Genomic DNA, 27,889 nt, shown 5'->3' on the forward strand with positions numbered 1-27,889 from the left:
CTATGAAGACTTGCCATGGTAACCATACCAGGTTGTGTGATGACACTTGTCCCTACGTTCACTAGTGTGTTGTCGTTTTGTCCTGTTAGGAGTACCTTTGTGGGTCATCCTTTTGTCCTTGCCTTTGTGAGTATCGTTTCCATGCTAGACCTTGGGTGGTGATGACTCAGTTTTGTGGATGCTCCAATGGACCTTTTCTTTAGCTTTGATTATGTTTAGCTGGATCCTTTTCTCTTCAGGGATCGTTTATGTATTAATTGACCGATGTGGTCGTTTGGATATTGTTATATTTCACCTTGATGGCCGGATTGTAATGGTTTAACCTCTTGTACTCTTAACTTTATTATTTATCAGAGGGGTCTTGCAGTTGAGCAGACCCGGAGATGTAGCCCTTTAGGGGTGAACTCCGAGATCATTATGGTGTTATGTGATGTTATTCTCTTATGTTTCCTTTATTCAGCTTTATCTTGTGTGATTAGCTTATGTTAGAATGGATAAGTGGATAAATGGAATTAACTTTAAATGCTTATATGCAGTCCTTTCTTGAATGCCATTTTGATCGAATACATAAGTGGTTTAGATGAGATTTATCGTAGATGCATGTATGCAATCATCTTTTAAATGCAATAAATTGGAATATGGAAGAATGTAACTTAGAGCAATGGAATATATTCAGTTGTTGTTAAGGAAATTAAGTATGCTTGAAAAGATCTCTTATGTTTATGATGAAATTCTAGTGTGTTAGAACATTAGATGTATGGCTTGTAATTTTAAATGAAAAGCTTGAATGAAGATTATGAATAGATCTTAATGGATGAGTCTTTGCTTGTGATTTATATTTCCATCTTCTGAAAGAAATTATCCTGATTAAGAATTATCTCGTTATTATGATAATTAGCTTATTGGATTAATTGTGTGAGTTAAGTGAATTGTGAAATTTAAGTAATCTCGTTGGGAAACTCTTTAGGTGTTAGTTGATGTCTTCCGCTATATAATCTGAATCTTTGATATCTTGTTGTATCTTAATGTGGTGTAACTTAAAAAAAAAAAAAAAATTATTGCACTCTAATCTTGTATTTTGGCTTATCCCTTCGGGGTTTCCTGGCGGGGCATTACAGGTACAGAGATGTACTTCTCAGAATAAGCTTTGTTTATAGTGATAAATCAATCCCTTGTTGGTGTGCAAAAAGTGTGGACAACCAGGGCGACCACCACTACGGTCCCAAAATTTTTGTAGCTTTTTTGAAGATCAAATCTGACTCGGCTAACATTGCTCAGATCCAGGTGAATGCCAAAATCCCACATCTGTAGCTCACTGTTTTCTTAGTTTTACCTTCATTTTTTAGCACTTTACGTAGTTTCAACAATTCAATTTACAAAAAAGGGAAAAAACCAATCACACAATCACCCCAAACCCATTCACTATTCAATCTTTGTTTGATTTGTGACTAAATCTAGTGGATATGATTTCCTCTTTTCAATGTAATTGTAAAATAGTGGTTTTTCTCTCTCTAATGGTGAAAACCTTAATTTTTCACCATTACAGGCATGGACTTATTTTTACATAATCCCTAGGAGAATATTTTATATATTTATATATATTGATACTCTATAGAGTTGATGTATTATTTTTATGTAGATATAGAATATTTGTATCATATATGTGTTATGGTGCACCTATTAGATGTATGATGTGATGTGTTATGGATGTATTCTTATTCTTATAAATACACGATATTTTTAAATTTGAACATGGTGATCTATAAAATGATGTAATGTTGGTATTTATAATATGAAATGAGAATTTATATGTTTATTCATTTATTTTTTGAAAAATAAATCCAAAAAAGAATTATGACATTTTTGTGTTATTAGATTACAAATTATTTTTTAATGAAATTATTATTTTGGGTGTCACACTACCAAAATACAAATTAAGAAAAACTCATGACAAAGAAATTATGAATTATTACAATAGTTAAAATTATATCCGACATGGAGATGAAACTATAAAAATCTAACTCAAATAATAAATTCTTTTGAATCATGGAGCACTTGAAAGCCCTTCCCTCTCCCTCTAAAAAGCTCACTAGTGGCCACAAATCAAGGTTTTAAATTTCATCGTGTTCTAGCTCAAAGGACATTGATTCTGATGATGATGCAGAGTGGAAAGCTGAGGAGGATGAAGATTCTTTTTTTGACCCCATTTTGGAGAAGGATAGAAGAAAAAATGTCAATTCTTCCAAGAAAATGAAAAGATTCTAAGGGTCATTGATTGATGGGTCATTAACAAGGAATGAGGATTCTAGTAATTTGCCTATCTTAGAGGAGAAGGGCAATAAGAAAAAATCTAATGTTGAGAAAGAATCAATGCTTTTTAAGGGGAAGGAGATATATGGTTTGATTGGGGTTGTTAAAAACAAAGCACAATTGAAGGGAAAGGGTAAGGTGGAAATGAATATTGTTGAGGATGTGAACAAAAGTCATGACAATATTCTTAATATTGATGGTATCCATGATTTAGAAGGTGGTAATGTGGGTCTTTTTCCTAAAGACCTTATGGAGAAAAGAGAGGACATTTATAATGTGTCGGGAATTATGAAGGAAAGTGTGGTTGGTTGGTTGGTTTTGACTGGCTAAAATGTTTCATGTGGAAATCAATTCGATTAATATAAGACTTTGTTCCCTACAAAATAAGCTCCACAAGGATATTGTTCATGATGTAGGGACTGGTGAGAGTGGGGATTTTCATTTTGCCCATGAGATTGTGAAACATGTTGTAAACTCTTTGAGAACCCTATTTGAGGATCAAATTCAAATTTTGAGAAATGATCTTGATAGCAAGATATTGAGTGTAGAGAGTAAGATTCAATAGATTAATCACAAATTGGAAAAAAAATGTTGATGTTAGCAAAGTCTCTATTAAAAATAGTGTTGAGGCCATTGGCATTCTTCATGCAAAGCTTAAGGAAATTAAAGAGGATCAATAGGTAGATCTTTTTGTTGCAAGGGAGATGACGAGTACCAATTATCAAGGTCCTAGTGCAAGGGCTAGAGGAAAGAAGAAATTCATGGAAGTACATGACTTACAAAGGTTCTATGAGCTGCATTAGAATATGTGCCAGTAATAATTGGAAGTGGCTAGTTAAACATGCTAAAATGGTTGTTTTGTTTTAGCAAGGTGTTGGGTGTGTGATTGTTGTTTCCTTGCTTTAGGATAGTGTTTTGTTTTTTGGTTTTTGTTGATGTGTTGTTTTGTATATCCTTCGGTAAGCTTATTGATCCTTGATTTAGTTGTTGGGTAGTACTGGTTTTATGTTTTGCAACTTATTGTAAAAGGTTTCGAGTCCCTTCAAAACCTGATTCATCCATAATAAAAAATAGATTGGAATATATAACACAAATAATTAGTGGATAGGAATGAAATATTAAAACTCACAAAACTATGAAACTATAAAAAAAAAAATGCTAAATATAAAGATTCCTTAAAATATTATTAATTATAATAATAAAAATCAAGAATAAAACAAATGAAACAAAATTATAGAGGCATGATTGAAGAATGTAAAACAAAAGTTGTCTCTCCCTAGACAATGGGAACCATAGATATTAGAGTAATATTAAAATGTTTCTCTTGCACAAATTATTTTACTAGAACTAAAACCTTTTATTTTTGTCAATGGCATCTAATATTCATTTATAATGATTAATATTTAAATTGCAAAAATAATAATTCTTTCTTTGTTAGTTTTATTTTTTTAAATAATCAAACAAATTAATTATTTCTAATTTATGTTTATTAAAAATTTATTCGAGGAAATGATTAAAAATTTTAAATTGTTTTTTAGTATGTAACTAATTCAATAATAGATATATTGAATATTCTAATGATAATTAATGGTAAATCTAATAATAAGATTGAGCATTGATTTTTTTTTTTTTAAATTCAATTCTAAAACTAGTAGAATGTATAAAAATACAAAAAATACACCATAAAAATAGCTTCAAAATGATACCATAATATCATGAATTTCAATATTAAAATAATAATCAAATTAATAAGATCAAAGAACATGTAATATATTTAACCATTTTTTTTTATTTGAATAAAGCTTATGTTTACAACATAGATATCAAATAAACATTATCAAAGCTAAAGTTAAATAATGTTATAGATGTAAACAATAAAGATCTTTCTTTATGATCCTAGTGTTGGAGCTAACTCTCAACTTAAACGTCATGACTTTCATAATGTGAATAATTTGGATGTACATATATTTATTCTATATTGAATTATCTTCATCCCAAAGCAAGATATATATAGAATTGAGGTATTCAACCTTATACTTGTGTTTATATTACCACTATGCTAACAAGACCTATTTATTCACTGATTTTTTTCCTATAAATATGTCTTGTTCTCCACCATAGAATGGATGATGCTAATGTTGCAAACACAGCAATACTAGCCAAAATGATGAAGGTAAGACTAAAACATGTGCTACCCTTGCAATTCCCTCCTCCTTGCTTAGCTGCCTCTATATCATAGAGATAGCCGGCAACCCACACAGATAGAATATACAATACAATTGGATGCCCCACCATCATGACATTATATAATGTCCCAAAATAGTGTAGCCCAAATAAATCAGATATGATAATGGAACTTAAACACCATATTGTTCCAAAAGAAAATCCTATAAAAATGGAACCTAAGTATAGAGCTTGAGGAAAAGCGCCTGCTATTATTATAAGAAAATAGCCACAACACAAAATGAACTGAGCTAGTGTAAGTAATATTGGCCTTGCTACTCCAAATTTGGAGAGAAAATAATCAGATAAAGCTCCACTCCCAAAACGACCTAAAAATTGACTTGCTGATATCAAAGTGACAAAGATAGTGATGTCTTGTTGTGCATATCCAAGAGAGGTTTGAAGCTGGCTCATGTTGCCAATTGTCACTTCACCTGATGCTATAGCAACTGAAGAAGAAAACAAGACTAGGAAAAAATCGATGTTGCAAATTGTTCTCCACAGGGAGCTATTACCATACTCAATAATGCAATATTTTTCAAAATTACTTGAATCTTCTTGAGTACTTAGTGGCTCCAAAAGTATCTTGTTTACAATTGATGTTCTATCATTAGTGCTAGCTTTCCATGCCACGTACAAGGGGATTGCTAGAATGACAAGTGTAACAACAAATTTCACTTGATTTACCTGTAAAACCTTAATCACTTAGTAAATCATATCAAATAAAATAGCATATGTAACTATCTATATAACAAGCTTTTATCTTATTTATTGAAAAAAATTACTTTTAACTATTAACTAAAAATAGTATAAAAAGTGATAATTAAATGAATAACATCCATTTCAACTATTCCAAAATATGTAATTTTTTATACATTACAAAAAAAATTATCATTATTAAAAAAGTCATTAAAAATAAAATATGAAGAAATATCAGTAAGACTACAGGAGTCTGTAGTGCACAGAGTAAACTTTGTAGACCATGCCCTCTAGTACCAGGTGGCTTGGGGGAGACTGGACCTCATGACCTTGTGTCTACCACAAGAGGATCTTGCTAATCAAATCAAGCCCCTAACCCACATTAATTAGAGTTATTTTATTTATTAAATATTATTTTATTTATTTTTTATTTTATTTTACAACTGTTTTATTTATTACATACATGAGACATAAATTTTATTCTAGTAATTCTAATTTTATAAAATAATTTCTTTGCATTTTTTTTTAATTATTTATATTTTAAATTTTTTAGTATATTAATCTTTTATTTTATTTTCTAATCATCATGTTTCTAAATATTTATTGTTGTAAGAATTGTTGGTGTAAATAGTGACTTTATCAAACTAGTTAGCTTTTACCCAACCTAGAGAGTCCTATTTGCATTGCTTAAGTTTACTTAGAGCTATTTAAGAGATTTTCCTCACCTCATGTGGTTGAGACATGTGTACTCACTTAGTAAGACACCTATTGCATGTACATTTATGACTTGCTCACACATTTCCCACATTTAGAGGTTTAGTTAGTTGTTTACAACTTTCCTGTGTATGCAAGCCTACTTTGTACATTCAAATCAGCTCTTTGATAATATTATTTGGTTTTTTGTGTGCTCATAGCTTATGGAAGCTTTGGTTTTTGCTTTCTAATCTTAGTTATTCCCAACAAGAACTTAGATGTGGCTTGCACAACATCCCTTAGTTAATAAATATCAACGAATATTAAGTTTCGCACCATGCAAAATATTTAAATATTTTTGGATGGCTAGAAAGTTGGTTTAAAAATCTGCTACAAAAATACAAGCTCTAGACTATGTTGTTAGCTCAAATTGTTGGAATCTTGAACAATTTGATTGTTTTACATTGCAGGTATGTTGTTGCACAAATATCTTTGTCATAGTTTTTTGTTGATCAATTGGTCTCTTTTCTTTCTTGAAACAAGAAAATGAAATTAAGCTTGAAACATTTGTTCCACTAGATAGTTTGTTCAACAACATACCTAAATTGTGATACTATTGGGTTTTTACCATTCACTAGATATTCTAAAAATTTAGTGTAATGTTTAAGTCATTAGAACCCTTAATCTGAGAGCTTTAGAAAACCACTCTAAACTATGCTTTAAAGATAAACTCATCATAAATTTGAACATAATATAATGCTAATGATGCATTAGGTATTGAAAATCTATATTTGAAAATAACCTCATACTTAATTAAGAGCTTATATTCAAAACATGGGTTAGAAGGAATGTGATAGTAGCTCAATGACCCAATTTCATAAATAATAAAATCTCAATAAAACTTCCTTTATAAAAATTACATATGCCTTATTAAGTAAAAAAAGTGATAGCATGCAATAAATACAAAAAATCTCATAAACAAAAAATTAGCTCAGTGGCCCAATTTCATTAATAATAAAAGTCCAATATAGCCACCTTTGTAAAACTTACGAATTAAAAACTAATTCTATAGGCCACATTGGAGTAGTGATGGCATGCAATAAATATGAAAAATCCCATAAACATAAATTATGTGTTGTCTAAATTGAGATTTATTAGCTAACATATTTATTACATTACATCACAACCTCGAGGCTTTTCACATGCACAATTGAAGCCACATGGTACAATGAATGGACAAAATAGATCACTCCCTCTTATTTGTTTGTTATGCCAATTTAAATCACATTGGTGAAAATACCTCTATCAAATATACTAAACCATTAGTTATCCTTTTAATTCTCTAAAAACTAGAACATGGAGTATGGTATTAGTAATATTAGAGCATGTTGATGAGTGAAACATGGATCATCATCATGGATTACATGCACTTAGACAACTTTAGATTTTGATTTCTAATCATCAACTCATGCTTCAATTGGACACTCTTAATTGGAGCCTCTTTATGATTTTTTTTAATTTTTTTTAGTGGGCTGACTTTGACCAATGCTATTTTTTTCATGACACTTTACCATAGACTCCAACAAGTAATCTAGCATAAATTATGATTATAAGAAGTTTCCATCTAGATAATTGAAAATAGAATAGTTAATCGTTTAAAAATTGACATTTACTTGTAAAAATGGGATAGTAAAATGGATTGTGAATGGCATCTTTGATCACTTAATTATAAGGATGTGTAAAATGCACGTAAGTAATCTTGTTATATCTACATAGAATGCTTAGGAGTTACTTTGAAAATGATTTGTACTAGATATAATATCAAAAATTACATCTTGTATAATTCATCGCAACAAATGGTTCCTTCCTCCACATCATCGGAGGTCGTGTACCACCATCTTTGTCCTCTTGTCCACTAGGGATTGCCTTGTCCACTTCAAACTGGTATTTCACCAACTCTGTCAACCTATCATCTTCAGGACTATAGCGTGGTGCACAGACATCCGTGCGACGTGATAGAATCTTGCGAATTTGACAGTCTGCAAGTGGTCATTTGAGCATTACCCTTGCACTTGGAAGGAATTGTAATGCCTCTGCATGCATCCACCGACGTTGGTTTTTTTTGTCCAGAACCTATATCTCTCTCGTTTGATGGCATTTTGAGACCACTTCTTGCAGGTTGGAGCTTTTGGCAATCTTCTTGGGCAACATTCATAGCTTTTCTCACAAAGACCACCATTTTTGCAGCTCTCTAGATAGATCACAACACCATTTCCATAGCATCTCAAAAAGGGGAGTTTACTCATTCTCTTTTTCATTCATTTTAGGCATTATCACTCTTTTATTTTGTATTGTCTTTCCATCATGTTTATCACTTATTTCATTGTGGCTTTATTTGGGTTGTTCGTGGAGGTGGAAACACCTAAATGGGGGTCTGACTTAGGCAAACTCCAAAACACAACCCCCAACATTTTCTCTCTCGCTTGTGTGCAAGTGGACGATTGTGGGAGAATGGTCACCTTGTGGGAGGCTCCAATCGTGGACTGATTGTGAGTTCTTTCCATCTCTTTCCTTCTACTTTATCCTAGATATTTTGTATTCTACATTCACTAGCTTAGTTTTATTGTTTTTTGTGTTTTTATTACATTATAATTGTGCATGGTACTCTCTGTATGGTTTCTATACCTCATCCATATAGGATGACAGTGCATCGCGCAGGTGTCCCAGACCTACGTGCTCATCCTTGAGACAAAGGCTTAGCAGAGCCACTCGAGAGTCTCAGTTTGAGGTCTATTATCTTAATTTATCATTTTCATCCCCCGGTGCTCCCTTAGCGCTAGTATAAGTGAGGTATTGGAGGATCGGTTTGTCCTCTTGGGTTTATCATCCTTGAGGTGACAATTTTACTCCACTACACTAGATATATATAGGTCAATTATATTTACTCATATTGTTAAATATTAGGATCCATATTTATTTACAAGTATGTATCAAATTTCTTAAACAATTAACTATCCCATTTTAATTATTTATTAGAAAAATCCTCATACTGACTATTTCTTAGTGACAACTACATTATCTACAAGTTCCATAAGCCATATACTTGTAGGAATCATTGACCTTGCACCTTCTATTCAAGTTACACCAATAAAGCTCATCAAACAAGCTCACTCTACAACCCTGAAATACAAGCTATAGCACTATGATGAAATGCATACACATTATGCTCTCCTTCCGAAAAAATATAATAACCTTCTCTTGGAAGGTGTTATAACTAAAGGTTCTATTATGCAACTAACAAGCTATATTTGCAAGATGTTCAATAAATTCAAATATGTCAATGTTCCCCTACTATAAAGTTATGTTTTCCATGTTTCCATTTAATCATGTGTTTATTTCAACTGCAACATTTCTTATTGCACGGCAATTATAATTAATTGCTTGAAGGTGCTTTTAAATAATGCAATCATTTTTGGAGCTCGCCATCCCCTCTTTAATAGTTCAAGGTACCTTCCCCAATCAACTCCCAAGCCTCATTAAGATCATTTCCATCTCAACCATCCTCATTTAAACCATCCTCATCTAAAGAATATAAAAAATTATAATATTCAAAAATTACCCCTTGCAAATGAAATTATCCCAATCAAATCAGTAACCATCCATTATAAACACTAGTCCATTCAAGTTGAAACCCTATAAAAAACTATACTTCATGAATTCCAAAATGCTAGAGACAAAGGGGAATTTTATTGTTTTTTACTTGATCTAGACAAAGAATGTGGGTGAATACATATGTCTATTTAAATGAAGTTGTAGATGAGTTTTATGATATTCAATTTAATAATCTCTTTTTTCATTTCCAATGGTTACATAAAAATAACCAAAACAAAGTACACTAGCTCTAGAAATCCTCTAGAAATAATACTCCACATGTCATCAACAAGAACTCCTTCCACTTTAACAAACTCTATCATACCTATCCACAAACTTCTATTTTATAAGCATAAACGACCTATATTACATGCTTGTAAAGTCTTTTATTCATGTTATTGGTATACTTTTATTCAGTTCCACTAATCTCAACCATATACAAAAGAGATGGAACTAAAACAATAAAGTGAACTACAATCATTAAAATGTCAAGTTGTAGCAATGATCTAAAATTGTGGGGTAGTCATTATGAAGTAGGGGAAAGAGAAATTGCATAAACATGTTTATAAGAAAATCCCACTATTCTTGTAATCAAATCTAGATGCGTTATCTCTTGGAATGGAAAAATAATTGATACTATTTTTCATCAAAATAATTTATTAACCTAGACCTACCAAAAGCTCGTATTGACCATATGGTATGCCACTAAGGCACCTACATTGCATTCCAATTGTTATCAAAGAAACTATCCACCTCATACAACTTTGAAAATCTTATGTATACATAAATCCTCCCTTAAAATGAAATATTCGCATGAAAACCACTATGTTAAGACTACACCTGGACAACTTTTATTACCTCCCTTATAATTGTTCCTGATCATTCGTGAGCCCCAAATTTTGACAATTCTTCTATACATATTTCCAAAGTAAGAGTTTCAACCTTACATCTATTAGGTCATGTGTTCTTTTTCATCCTCGTGTTGAACAAAAGTTGTCATTGATCATGTTAGAGTATTATACATAAGTTGTCATTGATGAAACTATCTTAGAAGGAGATTTCTAGACGGATGTTCTCAATAGTGTTGCAGTCATGCTACTTAATTTTGATGTATTTGGGTAGTTGAAGAATTGTGTTACTATCATTGTCACCTCAGTGCATTTTGAGTGAGGAATTCTTATACATACTCATGAATTGGTGTGGCTACAAATTGGTTAAGACAATCTTTCATTTTGATAGAAGTTTGTTTCGTAAAGTTGGTTGCAATTACCCAATCTGTATGTTTGCCCTAGTAACTCGCAAAGACTCGTAATTAATGATGATGAAGAATTGGGACTTGTGGTTTGATTGCAGAGTATACCTACACAAATTTTATCAATATCTAAAGTTTTTGAAATTCTAGTCTAGCAAAAGATAGTGTTTGTTTGTCCATTTTGTTACTATGCTAATGACAGACCCAATTTGTGCTCTAGAATGATGCAACAACCATCTTGGCTTTATATTGCTAGAATTTAAGGGTGGATGTCCCTCATGATCAACTTGATCCTTAGCTCGATCCACATGATGTGTTTCTTTGTGTGGAGACATGTATGAGCTTTTGGGCTAAACCTATTACACGTTTGCAATGGATGATGTGTAGATGAGATGAAGTGTGTGCTTCTATCATATATTATGCAAGGACAACCTTTACGGCCTACTTAATCTTCCTTGTGAAGTCTGTATTCTGTTCATTGGCTTTATACTGCTAGAATTTAAGGGTGGATGTCCCTCATGATCAACTTGATCCTTAGCTCGATCCACATGATGTGTTTCTTTGTGTGGAGACATGTATGAGCTTTTGGGCCAAACCTATTACACGTTTGCAATGGATGATGTGTAGATGAGATGAAGTGTGTGCTTCTATCATATATTATGCGAGCACAACCTTTACGGCCTACTTAATCTTCCTTGTGAAGTCTATATTCTGTTCATATGTATTGGTGTGTGTATGGGCTAATTAGGACCTAGCCTACTACATGTTTGGTGAAGTAAATTGTAAGGCCAACTTGTATATTGCTTAATTATGTATGTGGTCAACTTGTGTTTGTAATTGTAATTAGAACTCATATATATGAGTGTTCTAGATTCATTGGATGTATGTGGTTGTATTTAATGTACTTCTAAGGATACAAGTTCATATCATTTGAGTTGGATAATGAGTTTGAAGGAGATTTCCAAATTCAAGTATGCCACTATCAGAACATCATAAGTGTATGAGGAGTGAATGTTGATGTTGACTTGATAAGAGGCAAGTTGTATTTTGAAGGTTTGAACTTATATCTTTCATATTGGTGAGATTAAGTTCCTAAGTCCTAAGTTGTTGCTTAGACCTAGGCTCTTGAGATTGATGTCTCTAATGGGTTGGTGCTCACTATACTTGAAGGGGATTGGTGTCTTTGGTAGGTTGTTGGCTATGAATTTATGTAAATGATTCATTATTTATGAGGCTAGATTTGGACAATAGATCCAAGCAACCATTCTCATTGTGGTTTTTCCAATTTTGGGTTTCCAATATTTGGTGTTCTTTGTGTGAATGTGTGTTGATTTACATTTTTCATCTGTTGAGTCATTGTTACACTTAAGTAAGATAAATTTGAAGAAGATAATTGAGGTAGTTAATGTTGGGTTGTAAGTAAAGATTGCATATATCGATTCACCCTGCCTCTTAGTATATTGTGTGCCCTTCACCTTGATCCCCAACATTTGATGTTTTCTCTTGTGCATTTTTTTGGAGTCAAACTTTCATGCATCCCTACACCTAAGTAATTCCTCTTAGTACCTCTTATACTTGACTCTTGAGAAGTCCTTGCATGATTTTGTTAGGCCCAATATGGAAAGCTAATGTATTGAGAGGGGAGGGGTGAATCAGTACTCCAAAACCTTTCTTGAATAATAACCTTACTGTTATGCATAAACAAAATAGTGCACTAACATAAAATAAAGTTAAAACAAATAGATAACAATCATACATGGTTCACTCCATAACACATATATTTTGGTTACGTAGAAACTCTTGGTTAGAGAGAAAAACTGCGGTGGGAATGGCACCCACAACTTCACTACTGCAATAATAAAGAATGCTCGGTTAGAGCTACATTTAGCTATTTCTGATAGCTTACCCTGTCAGGAGTAACAAGATCAGTTAGATCTACCTTGCTAAAGGATTTTACAACATTTATTATGAATGTTGCACCTGGTTAGAGGCTTTACAATTTATAGACTTGGTTAGAGTCTTTTACCCTGTTAGAGGTTTTTCTTTCAACTTCACAATATTTCAATAAAATCATTACAAACATCTGCAACTTTACATCTAAAATGTTATAGCAGATTCTATGTGCTCAGAATAAGATTACCTTGCTTATAGCATACCTCAGTAACCCATATAGTAACTCGGTAAACCCTTTTGTTTATTCTGTTCTTCGACTGTTCTCTGAAAACCTTCTCGGTGACCTCTATGTCTCTGTAATAGTCTTTCTTCATGCATAAATGCACTTCAATAATGATGTATATATAGATCTCTTAAAACGGTGATCCAATTCATTGCTTTGATCTTACAAACAAGATTCCTCGAATGAATAACAAAAAAAAAATATTTCATTGGTTAGATTGACCTCGCAATCATACACAATCTTCTAGTGCAATTTCCAATGTAATAACGGTTAGATGTGCCTCGATCTTGTAACACGTTTTCATATGCATGTCCAGGTTCAATGTATTTGGTAACACGTTTCACTCGGTGTGTTAACTTTACTGCTCGGTAGCCATAAAAAGATACTCGGTAGACAGCTCGGTGTATACTGCGTTCTGTGACTGCTTTCTTATGTAACCGACTAGACTGTGCATACCGACTTCTCTGTTTATACCGACTGCATGATTTGGTAGTGCTAACCAACTAGAATATATAGTATGACTTTGAATATAAAAACTAATGGCAACTTGATAAGTAGTAACAATCTCCCCTTTTGACATTAGTTGAGATGTTTGACAAAAACTACTTTCAAAGTCATAACTCAAAAATCTATGTACTTTGCAAAATGACTACACTTGACAATATATACAATAGTCAATGAAATAGTATATGCAGATATACTCCCCTTATCATTATATTGTCCATAACTCTGATTTTGCATGCTCGGTTATGTGCTTGTGTGCTTTGCTTGCTCTGCATACTCTGTATATTCTGCTCGGTATACTCCCCTTGTATACAATACTCAAAACTATATTATCAAAACTGTATCACTCTCTGAATATAGTATTACTCCCCCTTTATCTGGTATTACTCCCCCTATGTAGTATTACTCCCCCTTTTTGACAAACATCAAAAACTTAATTTCCATCCGAGGGCGGTAACTAATCAAAAATAGATTTATACTTCTTCCGGGCGTCGGTGAGTGTGACTGAGAGTGCATCCTTTACACTTTCCATTAAAGAATTTTGTGCTTGAATATCAGCCAATAGTGATATTAAGCCATCAAGAGTGCTTCCCTCTTGTGTAGTAGATAGGCGTGTAGCTCGGTTAATTTGCTCTTGAACCGATGAGAGATGAGGAAGGAATAATGTCTGGAGGGTCATTATATCCATCCTGATCTTATGCTCTTCATTTCTGAGTTCTAACTGTTGAGCCATGAGCTGTTGAAGCTTGGTATAAAAATTCTGAACTGAATTAGGCTTTGTGGTCAACTTAGTTGAGAGATCGGTGATCTCTTTCTCAATTGCATCAATTTTATTCTTGATATCTTTAATGAATAAGGAAAATGTACAAAGTTTCTGAAATAAATAAATAATATGCTTGAGTTGAGGGGACAACTCAGCAATGAATTTGACAAGCTTTACTTTCTCTATAGCGAGAGCTTTTTGTACCTCTTCTATCATCTTTGCAGTAAGCTCTTTATCTTTTAGCTTGCTCAAGTACTCAGATGCATCAACTCCAGATGTTTCTATTTGAGTAAGGAGTTCATCCAGTTGAATGTGGATGGTTGCATCGATTAACACTGTTGCTGAAGGTAGCATATTTGTTAGTAGTGTCTTTACCTTCTGTAGTACTTTATTCTTCTTTTGAATGGCCAATTATTTTTCTTGTTCGGTCTTTGCTTTGCATAGTTCACCGAAATCAATAAGTGCTTGCCCTTTTAATTTTGAGATATCCACATTGGACAACACTATCGGTTTAGTTAAATCAACTTTGAAACTATGCTTTCTCACCTTCTTCTCTTTACCTTTGGTTGGTTGTACTAAGACAAGTTCTTGTGAGGCTTGCTAACCCTCGGTAGGTTGCTTGGTAGATGCAACACTTTGGTCAGTTCCTGTAGCTGTTGTGGTGTCCTTGGGTGTCTCGGTACTAGGGGTCTCAGTTGTAACATTTTCAGTGCTTGACGGTGCTTGAGACGTCTGATCTTTAGTTGTACCTTCTGCTGCTTCAGACTTGTGACCTTCGGTTCCTTGTTCTGTATCCTTAGGAGCTTCAATAGAGATAGGTGGCTTGACCGACGGATAAGGCTGAACTTGTTCTAAAACAGATTCACTAGATACAAGTTTTGCATAGGTAGAGCCTTCTATCATTTCTTGCTCCGGTGCTTCTGCATCCATGACATCTTCATCAATTTGAATAGTGTCAGTTGGGTCTTGCTTAGTAGCATCAGGACCTTGCTCGGTGACATCAAGATCTTGCTCGGTGACATCAACAGTTTCAACTTGAGATTGTTCACCGACATCCTTTAGTTTGAAGATTTCCTGCCAATTAGCTTTTGTCTCCTTTTCCACATCAATGTATAGCCCATTCATCAATTTTAAGGCTCTCTGTTTGACAAGAAATTTAGAATTGTATGTTGTCAAATGTTCTTTAATTTCTGCTACAGACATATCAAGAAATAGATGGACTAGACTTCTTTCTCTTATTTGTTTCTCTGAGTCCATTGCATATTTCCATCTGTTATCAATATGTAAGTATAATTCACTCGGAAGTGACTTTACTAGTTCTAATGGAGCTAGCCGAAACTTTAGAAGTGTGCAGATGACAGCTTCTTCAATTTGTCGCTTCTCATCATTATTCCTAGTCTCATACTCGACATAACTAAATCCTGCAAATCTACCATATTCTTTAAGATTGGCACAAAAGTTTTCAACACTATGAGTATTTACCTTCTTGCTTTTTACAATCTGAAATTTGTTTGCATCATCGGATTCTGTATCACTAGACTCTTTTGCCAGAATGAGTCTCCAAGTAGATTTCTTGTAGGTCTTGGTTACCTTGGGTGTAGTAACACTCTTTTGTTTCTTACTTGGTGATGCGGCTAATGCTCTAGTGTTAGGTCTCTTTGCTGGTGGAGTCGGTAGGGCCTTTGAAATGTCCTGTTTCTTTCTTTTCAAAACTTTACCCTTAGGCAACTCGATACTTAATGTTATTGCTACCTCTTGAGCTTCAGTTTCCTCTTTGGTAATAGCAAGAGTGCCTTTAACAGGTGTAGAGGAGGATTCTTCTCCGAATTTCTCAGATAAAACCTTTATCATCTTTGTAGCCTTTCTTGTAGCCTTGGGTACTACAATGCTCATTTTTACTTTTCCTTTCACCTCTTCATAAGTTCCATATCTTAGTTTGGTAGCATGCCTTGGCAATGAAAGATAGGCATGAATTTGTTGTTGTGTGATATCATAGTCAATCTCATAACCCATTGGTGGCAAAGATTGAGTCCTTGGTTCAACAGCATTCACATAACAGTAATCGGTGTCTACCTCAAAACATATATCATCCTTATATTTCTCTACCAGCTGTGGTGGAATCCGGTACCTGTTGTGCATCTTCTCTTGAAATTTGCCGAAATAGTCATCCATGATATCATTAAAATTATCTCCCAACTTCTTGATAAAATCATTGATTTGATGGGTGATAGGTCGGTGTAGCTCCCAAACTACTTTCCTGACTGAGGGAAAGAACTTCTCAAAATAGAAAAACATGCATACAAGAAGTGAACCAAACTTTAGTGTGTTTGTCAAGTTGTTCTTCTTTGGCTTCCTTATTGTGTTCAAGTTCTCAAACAAGTTCTTCAGTAGCACTTCACATAAATCTACTTTCATTCCCTTTTTCACTATTTTATAGGCTAAGTCAACTACGGCACATGGTACACTGTTTTCCCTTGTTGATTGGAAGAAACAGTAACCAATTACTCTAATTGCAAACTTAAGTTCTGCATCAATAACATTGTTCAGTTTCAGTCCTCGGTAATCAGATTCTACTCCAGTTAGACTGATTAACTCATTCTGTGATATCATTTTCTGTGCTCGTGCATGATCATAGATAGGATACTCGATGATCACATGAATGATTTCCTTGGTGATTTTGAATGGTTGCTCCTCTAGCCACATAAAATCATCATGAACTCTGCTTAAAATAAACTTAACCCACTGAGGTTTGAACACACGGGGATAGGCTAGGGCTTCAGTTAATCCCTTGATTTTGATATGCTCGTACTTGCATCCATTTTGCCATCGGTACAAATTTCATCATATGTGTCACTAATCTCAACATGACCGAGTTCTTCAACGCGACATTTGTGAAGAATCTAACATCTTCGACTAACAAGACTTGATCCGGGATGAGTGAAAATGTAGTTTTGTCATCCGGTTCAGAGGCGACTTTAGGAATCAAAGAGTACTTCAGCGAGGGCTTCTCCACATTCTTGACAACTATGGGATCTGGGATCTTGGGCGCCATTGTAGATTTTAGGTAAAAACTTAGCAAACTATCCTTAGGGTTTGACGGTTTACAAACGACTGACGCTTCACACTCGGTAGATAATAGCAATTTGACAAGATCGGAAACCAGCTTAACAATGCAATGAGATTTGATGTAAATACCTTGAAATTCGCTCTGAATGAAGTTTGATCGCCTTGATTCGCTCTGCTCTCTTGAAAACTTGGTGAATGAAAATGACCGCGAAAATACCTTTAAGTACACAAAATAGCTTATCAGGCTCCGTGCGAGTTAGGTCAAAACATTAAATGCACTCGGTTCACCTTTAACCGATTTACTCCTTTTTTCATTTTAACCGAGTAACCAAATTTCCTTCATTTACCAACTTGACAGGTTTCCTGTAAAGTGCTTTTGATAGAATTTCAAATTTACTAATGCATCTTAACTATGCAGATTTTGAATTTGTACATAATAGAATAGGAACTATTATGATTTGACCTTTAGAGAATGTAGTCCCTTCATACCTTTTCTAATTAATTTGGAATAGGTGCACCTAACTCGGTAGGTAAGGTGCTTTCTTCATCTGACACGATTTCCTTCTTTTTCCAAATCATTTTCAATTTTTCTTTAATCTCTTCAGTGTCTCTTCTAGGTTGATCTCTGCAATCTCCAGCTAAATGTCCAGCTTTGTGACAATGAAAACATGCCATACTAGGATTTCTCCATGATCTTCAGTTGTTCATTCCAAATCTTATAAAACAGTTGGCACTAATATGTCCATATCTTCCACAACATTCGCACCATATCCTTGTATTGTAATCCCATGGTACTGCTGCATATTGTCAGTAACGATCTGTGTGAGTTCGGTAACCACTAGTGTTTGCTCGGTGTGGACACCGCATGTAGTTCTTTTGCTTAGACTAGCACTTCTCGGTACTATGTCCATATCTATTGTAGTTTCTACAAAACCCTTTGAATTTTTCCTTTTGATAGTTGTTAACAGACTTTGTCCTACATTGATTAGATGTGTGACCATATTTATTGCAATTGTAACAATATCCATTGGACTTAGTGATATTCGGTTGCTTACCTTTTCTGATCTGGCATATATTGGCAGTATGACCTTGATTTCCATAGTAGTAGCAAATAGGCTTCTTCCTTTTGATGTTATTCCTGTTTCTAGCTTGCTTTGATGATTCTCCTCTCTCAGTAGTATGAATTCCTTTCTCGGTAGATTCTTTTCCTTTGTAACCGAGTCTTGCATCTTTGTTGGGTCTTCTTATATTTAGTTTCTCATCCAACATCTTTGATGCATCATAACTCTTCTTCAATGTTTCTTTGGATTTCTTCTTTGTTTCAAGTTCATTAGTCAACCTTGATACTTCAAGTTTCAATGCTTGGTTCTCATCATTCTTTAGAATTGCTTCATGATGTGCATAACTTAGTTGATTTGTCATATTTTGTTGAATCCCAGTTAACCTTATGATTTCATCATTCTTATCAGATACTAAGATTTCAAGTTGTTGTTTCTCTCTTTGTAGATCTCTTGCTTTATCCTCTGTTGTCCTCAATGCATCTAGATTTTTAGTCATCTGTGTACTGAAATGTTCATGTTCTCTTTTCATTGCTTTTAGTTGATCAGTCAATGCTTTGTTCTTTTCTTTCAATACTCCAATCATTTCTTCAGTCTCTTCAGATATACTATTCTCAGATGATGTCTCAATTTGTTCCACTAACTCTTGAGAATCCTGCAAGTCATCAGATAATCTTCTTCTTACTTTCAGAGATTTTTGCATTTGCCTTTGCATGTCTGCAATCACTTGATTTGCATGATCCAGCTCTTCTTGCAGATACACAATCCTCTGAGATTGTTTATAACCTTCCATTGATAAGATCTTTCTCTTTATGTAGTTAAACCCTTTTCCAAGATTAAAGCTCTGACACCAATTGTTAGGCCCAATATGGAAAGCTAATGTACTGAGAGGGGAGGGGTGAATCAGTACTCCAAAACCTTTCTTGAATAATAACCTTACTGTTATGCATAAACAGAATAGTGCAGTAACATAAAATAAAATTAAAACAAACAGATAACAATCATACATGATTCACTCCATAACACATATATTTTGGTTACGCAGAAACTCTTGGTTAGAGAGAAAAACTGCGGTGGAGATGGCACCCACAACTTCACTACTGCAATAATAAAGAATGCTCGGTTAGAGCTACATTTAGCTATTTCTAATAGCTTACCCTGTTAGGAGTAACAAGATTAGTTAGATCTACCTTGCTAAAGGATTTTACAACATTTATTCTGAATGCTACACTTGGTTAGAGGCTTTACAATTTATAGACTTGGTTAGAGTCTTTTACCTTGTTAGAGGTTTTTCTTTCAACTTCACAATATTACAATAAAATCATTACAAACATCTGCAACTTTACATCTGAAATGTTATAGCAGATTCTATGTGCTCAGAATAAGATTACCTTGCTTATAGCATACCTCGGTAACCCATATAGTAACTCGGTAAACCCTTCCGTTTACTCTGTTCTTCGACTGTTCTCTGAAAACCTTCTCGGTGACCTCTGTGTCTTTGTAACAATCTTTCTTCATGCATACATGCACTTCAATAATGTTGTATTTATAGATCTCTTAAAACGGTGATCCAATTCATTGCTTCGATCTTACAAACAAGATTCCTCGAATGAATAACAAAAAAAAATATTTCATTGGTTAGATTGACCTCGCAATCATACACAATCTTCTAGTGCAATTTCCAATGTAATAACGGTTAGATGTGCCTCGATCTTGTAACACATTTTCATATGCATGTCCAGGTTCAATGTATCTGGTAACACGTTTCACTCGGTGAATATCAACTTGGTGTGTTAACTTTACTGCTTGGTAGCCATAAAAAGATACTCGGTAGACAGCTCGGTGTATATTGCGTTCTGTGACTGCTTTCTTCTGTAATAGACTAGACTATGCATACCGACTTCTCTGTTTATACTGACTGCATGATTCGGTAGTGCTAACCAACTAGAATATATAGTATGACTTTGAATATAAAAACTAATGGCAACTTGATAAGTAGTAACAGATTTACAATATTTTTTGCTAAGATACTTTTTGAAGTCAATTTTTTGGTCTTACCATTGTTAAGGTGTGTGTTCTTTCTCACCCATAATGCAAGAAGTTTGACATTTTTGCCTATTCATCATTTCAACATCGTTCTTTTTCTCATCCTATACCCAAGTACTTCCTCCTTGGCATCTCTGATGCTTGACACCCAATGAATCCCCACATGATTCCTATTGGATTGGAAGATAACAAAATACATTCAATGTGGTACCAAATATGAGGTATGTTCATCTCTCGATCCCCAACTTTCTCCCTTATATTTTTTTGAAGTTGAACTTTTGCCCATCCCTATACCCAAGGGCTTCCTTCTTTCCATCTTCAATGCTCCACTCCCAAAAAATCCTTGTATGTATTAGATTATTGGAGTCAAAGATACATAATAATACTTTTAATGTGGTACCAAGTATGAAATATGCCTATTACCCAATCCTTGAAACTAAGAAACTCTAGAGTATCAACTATATCTATCTCTAAGTACATGTTCCTTGGCATCCCCAATCCCACAATTCTAACGTGTTTCCCTATGCATCTTTTCAAAGTTGGACTTTTTCTCATCCCTATACTTGATTACTTCCTCCTTGATATCTTCAATGCACAAATTCTAACAAATTCTAACATGATGTAAGAATGCCTTTAATGTGTTACAAAGTATGAGGTGCACCCATCCCAAGTTCCAAAATAACTAAGACAAACAAAATATAGAATTGACCCAGAACATTGCACACTTAACACTTTTTTAGATTTTACAATATCCAATGCATTGATAAACACAAAGAGATGACAAAGGACAATGCATAGCCAACTTTTGACAAAATTAAAAATCATGAGACTTTCTTGCATGTCTTCTACCTTCACAACTATAAGGGAACAAGGACACTCAAGCATAGTTTGTTTCTATGCAAAATTAAATAAAATGCCTCTTAAATGTACAAATTACACATGAAGATGCACGTTCTAGCACTACAAATATTTCATCATCGAATTTATTTATTTATTTATTATTAGGGAGTAAATTTCATGGTTGTATAGATTATATTTAATTATTTTAAGTATAAAATACAATTACAATTTTAAGCAGAGTATATTACTTGAGGAAGAAATTTATAACACAACCTTAAAACATCTATTAGGCCCAAGTTATGAGTTATTTTATAGTGATTTTATCCTATTTTTCACATCTTTCAAACAAAGAACAAATTAGAGTAGAATTTCCTTCTTGTAGATGTGTTTGAAGATTAGATTCTTCTTGCAAATAAGAGTTGGTTGCAAATTTTGTAAATATGCCTCAAAGAGTTGTGGTCTCATAGACTATAGCACTTGTAGGGTATGCGAAGATGGTGAATGCTCTACCCAAGAAGAATTGTCAGTTGAATTCCCAATTCTTTGGTGTTCCCAGCTGAATGACATAAATGCTCATTGAATATCATAGGGGTTTCAAGCAGCCCATTAAAATCACTAGATTTAACTTGATTAGGAGACATGGATTTTGTGTGATACATACCAATAATTTATCTATGATACATATCAATAATTTGTCTGTATCCTTTGAATACCTTCCTCGTTTGCTATTTGTTTTGTATATTTTTTATGTTATGAGGTAGAGATGCAAAATCTTTACTGTTTTGGGGATGAAAATTGTAGCAGCTTCAAAAATGTGAGGATGAAATTTTGATCCTTCAAATGTAGTACTCAAGGACTACAAAATACAATGGAAAGACATAGATTGCATACATGGAAAAAAATAACACTCATCCTCGTGTCCAAGCTACAATTTATCTCTAGTTGTTTTGTGATTGATCTCATGTTTGTTTGATTTTTGAAAACTATAACCCTATGTGCTATAAAAGAAGTAAGGAAGTAGCTTATGGAGAATTTAAGTTTAACTCCAAACAAGTGCAACCTTGAAACATTTTCCTAAGGTTAAATTCTTAGCCTTATGTGTCTCAAAATCATAGCCTTCTATAATATTTTAAGCTACTCTTTGAGCAATGTAACTCCTTGGGAATTAGGGACAATAAGTTAATTGTTATCATAACACAATATGAAAAATCTAGAATGTGATGTTCTTGTTTTGTCTAAATAAAAAGAGATTTTACTTTGGTAGTTTATATATATGATATTTTGTGATATGCAATTTTAAAGAAAACTTACAAATGAATCTCCGACTAGCTGATATTAACAAAAGATATCATAATTCATTAAAGTATATAGTTGAGAGAGAATTTTTGTGTTGTCATTATAAATGTCTTCATAGACATGTATTCAAAATGTCAAAAAGATATACAAGGCAATTGAGATGTTTAACAAAATGTCTAAGAGAGGCGTGGTCTTGTGGATTACAATGATTGCAAGATATGCACAAAATGGTTTGTTGAAAATCTATTGTAAACTTTTGAGAAAATGCAATGGGTGGGTGTAGAGCTACATTCCATGGTCTTTATTCATTATAAATATTTGATTGATAAGCTAGATAGGAATATTGTAGAAGATCATGAAACAACTACATTCATTAAAAATATTTGATTTATAATTAAGGCAACAACTATGCCAAAATCCTAGACCGATGGTGAATGGTGCCCATTAGCACAAATAGTTGGGCCCATTAGCATAAATAGTTGGGTTTTCATCCCACTAGAGTGCCAACATAGGCTAGCACCCTTGTGGACACAAGGTTGTTGGCCCCACCATCTAGTTATCCCAAGTTGATGGTGAACAACACCCACCAACGTTAAGAATGGGGTTTTCATCCCACTAGAGTGTCGAAATAGGCCAACCCTCTCCCAGACACATGGTTGTTGGCCCCACCATTTGGGTCAAATACATATCCGCCAGCACAATGGAGGAATGTCTGTCAAGGTTTAGCCATTATACTGGGTTTTCATCTAGCAAGGACATTACATGCCCATCATGATCCACAAGGCTTGACCTTGAGACCTTGACTTTTATATCAAGCAAGGCAACAACTATGCCAAAAGCTTGAACTAATGGTGAATGTCGCCCACCAACATTAAGAGTGGGGATTTTGTCCAACCAGAGTAGTCGTGGAGTGTAATCCCCTCATGGACACGTGGTTGTTGGTGGCACATCTGGTTTGGATACATGCTCGCTAACATGACAAAGGAACATTTGTTGGGGTTTAGCCAACATACTAGGTTTCCATCCAATAGGGACATTACACTAAACTTTTAGTTTTACTCTTGTTAAATTCATGAGTGAAGAATGTGTAGCAATATATAATATTGATGTCACTAAGGATGGAGATCATTTATCTTGTTGATATTGATGAGCTTGAAAAAACTTGCAGTAACAATGATGAATGAAAGCCATGAAATGTTTGAGGATGACTTTTAAGAAATTATATAAGATGCCTCACAAATACATTTTACATTGTTTTTATTTGGAAGACAATTTCTAAGGGCTCTAATTTCTTGCAGCTCATAAGATAGGTCCAAAGGGCTCGTTTGGCAGAGTATTTCCAAGAGGTAAACATAAACTATAGCATAACAACCTATATCTTGTTGGCTTGATGATAATTGTAATGTATTCATCACTTATTGTCATTGATGACACACTCTCACACACATATATGATTACATTGACTACCGGTATAACTTCAATTGGTTTTTACTACCAACCGGTATGTTCAAGGTCTATCTCTAACTGGTACTTTGTGTCAACCGGTATGTGCCTAAGAGATAACCTGTGGTAACACCAAGTCGGCATTAAAGTGAAGATAAAGTTGAAGGTGAAGATCAAGTGGAAGATTCCTGGACAACGATTCACTAGTTTTATTCCAACCGGTATTGACTGCTCTAACCGGTATCTGATTTTGTGATGCGTTACTAGCACTGTTTGTGTGGCGGTCATTTTTGTGATGAGTTATGTTGACTTGTCTAGATACACTGCACCTAGGAAATTGTGTTCCTATGGCCAACATAAGGTCTGAATGTCTATTTAAAGACATCTAAGTGAAGCATTTTAAGTGCGAGATGAAAAAGAGAGAACATATATAGTAGAGGTGATCTATGCGAATACTTTTGTTGAAGAGTGATAAGTGTTTAGATGGAGAGAAGTGTTGAATGTACTTAGAATGATCTGATCAAACAAGTTTGTGCTACTCAGAATAGATCAAATCTTTATTGTTGTTTTCTAATCATTACAACATAACTAAATCCCCTAACCGGGTAAGCTCTAACAAGCTTCATTGTACAAATCCTCTAACAAGGTGATCCATTAGTTTGGATTCTAAAATCCTCCAGCAAGGTTACTCTTAACAGGGTATAAGCTTTTAATCAAGCTTGGGATCTCTAACAAGATTCGCTCCTAGCAGAGCTCTTTGTAAGACCTTAACCGGTCAGTTTTCTATTACTGCAAATAGTTAACTTGTGAGTTCCATCTCACCATGGTTTTTACCTATTTGGGTTTTCCACGTATAAACACTTGTGTTATGGTGGATGTTCTACTTTATGTGGATTTTGTTATTTCATTTTGGATAGCATGTATTTTGTTTAACTACTTGGTTAAGTTCATCTACCGGTTAGTGTTTAAAGTAGTGTTTGTTTTGGTGTCACTGATTCACCCCCCCCTCTTAGTGCTTTTCAAGTCCATCATATCTATTCCTTATAAATCAAGTTACAATGGGGTTACTTGACATTCAATTGACATGCTATTTGCTCACAATCTAACTTATCACTATGGAGGGATCAATTAAATCTCATTTATATAAATTCATTGAATCTTAATCAATAAAAAAGAAGTTGTACTTTCTTCTCAAATAAAGTGGGCTTTCTTTTCTCTGTCAATATATTGGGTTGTTGCCTTATATGGACTTTAAAGGTGTACTATTTCCACCTATTTTTTGTGAATATGTGTAGCATTATTTCATAAAAAGCTAATATAGACACTTATTCCTTAAAAAAAATATTTAAAAAAAAACTAAAAAAAAAATATAAACAAATCATTCTAGTACTCACTCTTAATTATATTTCTAAAATTTTATAGATATTGAATGCTACAAAAAGAGTAGGGGATGCACATTGCACACTATGTTACACTTTAATAGAAAAATATAAATACTTTTGTATATGCACAACATTTGACTCTCTTCATCTTAATCATTTTTAAAAAAGTTTAATACTTCAGAAACTAGATTTGAAGGATTAAATTTCCTTGTCTATCTTCAAATATTGAGTCAAAATTAAGGGATAAGGTTGAGGTCAAATATTCTTTAAGTTACAATGCTCATACATATGTAAGGAGTAGGACGAGTACACATGTATGTAAGAAGATAGATAGTCAAGATTTTGATCCTTGATTTTAAAATCTATGGTTGAGATTAAAAGGATCAAATCTTTTGTTCATAAGTAATGGTATCGATTTTTAATTAGTGGAAAATGTTAAGGAATTAATTATCCTAAGCAATTAATTAATCATATATTAATTGATTGATTGGTTGAATGGAGAAATTGGAAGGTAAGATCAATTATTTAATTTGATTTGATTAATTGACTTTAGAGGAACAAAGAAGAATAATTGATGAAGAACTAATGAAAGTAATAAATAATTTATAAGAAATTGACTACACAACACATTTAGTTTTTATATTTTTATCAATAATTTTAAAATTTAACTATTTTTTATTAAATATTTATCAATACATTCTGAATTTAACAATCCTCTTTGATGTGATACATAACAAAATTTTAATAATAAATGTTACCTTAGATCTTCCCAAATTATATTTATATGACTTTATTTGTTTTATATGTATCGTGACATCTAAAATATATAATATAGAGAATTCATTTCGTGTGTAGCACTAATTTAAATGACGTATAAGTGCCTTTTTTCCAAATGATGTATAAGTACCACTTTTTTCTATAAATTTGAAAGACTTTTGTGAGTGTGGAATAAAATTGTCAATATGTATAAAATTAGAGATGTGGACAATTTCTAGAAAGTTGAAAAAAATCATTTGAGATTAGACTTTTTTTAAAATATTTTTTTATTAAATTGAACAATTTAATATAAAAGTAGATAATATTTACTTAATATTTATTGAATTTTCTTTATTATTAATTTTCAACTTTTAATAAACTTGTAATACTATTTGTTGATAAAATAAAAATTAATTTTAATGATTTTTAGTACTTTTATTTTCAATAAAATTGATATCATGATATATTAATTATTTTAATTATACATATAATTAAATAAAATATATATTTGAAATTACAATATATTAATTAATCAAAAGATAGATAATTATTTATAATATTTACTAGTAATATAAAAAAATATCAATTATATGTCCAAGGGTTGAGCTTAACTAGTTAAAACACACTATGGAGACCCAAGTTCAATTCCCAATAGAGACATCTAAAGTGGAAGAGTATATCACAAATTTCTAAGGAACTCTGTGTGGTTTGTACAATTAAATATAAAATTGTGAAATTTTTATACTTAATTGTTAAAGATTGAAGATAGAAAACTAGATTACGACAATACGATAATGTGAATTCTAACAAAAATATATAACACAAAAAATACTTATAATTTTCTTTTAAATAAATCTCTTTTAACTAATGGTTGTAGAAAGTTTTAAAAAAAAAAGAAAAAAAAAGACAAACAATGAAATTACTGACCTGCAAAGAGTGTTCATCCCAGAAAGGGGCAGCCATGAAAAACAGTGCTAAAAACACCATGGGTACAGACGCCAAAGCCAGGTTTTGCATAGTTCTTGAAGACCCATTTCTACATTCATCTGGTTCATATTTCCTCACAATTGGCATGAGCAGAAAGGTGACTGCAGATGGGACGATGGCGGCCACTAACAAATAGGAAGAACCATCTGAATCTGGAAAAAATACCTTCCATACTGTTGACAGAATGGCGCTACTTAGACCAAAACATCCCTTTATCAGACCCACCACTAGTCCTCTGTTATCTGGAAAATTGCTTACAGAGGTCACCATTGAGACTGTGTTGAAGTATAAGCAGCCATTAATGGCAATAAAGGTGAACAAACCCAGCTCCCACAATGGAGGAACTGCTAGTCTCCCAGATACAAACAGCCATAAGACTATATTGCCTGCCAAATTGTGCAGAGCCCCAATGAACAGAACAATCCAAGCAGGGAGGCACTGGTTTAACAGCCCACAGAGTATGCCCCCAAAAATTGCTAAGCTGCTGTAAACAGAGATGGTGTCCAATTGCTGTTGGTTATAGCCAAATCGGGTCTTTATGGCCTGAGAATATATGCTAAAGCCATATGATGCTCCTGCACAACATTCAATCCACATGCAGGCTACCAAAACCATCCATCTGTTTTGAACAGATTCATACCCCATTAAAGCCCTGTTCTTGGAAACTCAGAGGACAATCCTTTTCTGTTACCTATTGGTAGCTTCTATATGCTTTGTTCAATAAAAAGAACAATGGGGATTATA

General features: G+C 33.4%; 1 protein-coding gene across 2 annotated transcripts; it reads right to left on the bottom strand.

Annotated features, from left to right (window-relative positions):
• Positions 1-4,301: 4,301 nt before the first annotated feature.
• Positions 4,302-27,889, bottom strand: LOC131071350 (protein NUCLEAR FUSION DEFECTIVE 4). Of its 2 annotated transcripts, none has more exons than XM_058007151.2 (2): positions 27,086-27,889; positions 4,302-5,220 (listed from the first exon to the last, which is right to left on the bottom strand). In XM_058007151.2, exons 1-2 carry the CDS (start codon positions 27,788-27,790, stop codon positions 4,384-4,386), a joined length of 1,542 nt encoding a protein of 513 aa, XP_057863134.2. In that variant the 5' UTR covers positions 27,791-27,889; the 3' UTR covers positions 4,302-4,383. The 2 variants fall into 2 exon arrangements, with proteins under 2 accessions (XP_057863134.2, XP_057863135.2); XM_058007152.2 differs by lacking the exon at positions 4,302-5,220 and adding an exon at positions 9,115-9,507.

Source organism: Cryptomeria japonica, chromosome 2 (genome assembly GCF_030272615.1).
Source record: "Cryptomeria japonica chromosome 2, Sugi_1.0, whole genome shotgun sequence".
NCBI classification, from domain to species: Eukaryota; Viridiplantae; Streptophyta; class Pinopsida; order Cupressales; family Cupressaceae; genus Cryptomeria; species Cryptomeria japonica.

Bases quoted from the DNA above. Each gene is read 5' to 3' on its own strand.
- LOC131071350 (XM_058007151.2), bottom strand. From the start codon at position 27,790: ATGGGGTATGAATCTGTTCAAAACAGATGGATGGTTTTGGTAGCCTGC. The intron at 5,221-27,085 runs GTCAGTAATTTC...AAGGTTTTACAG, and splicing joins GGGATGAACACTCTTTGCAG to GTAAATCAAGTGAAATTTGT.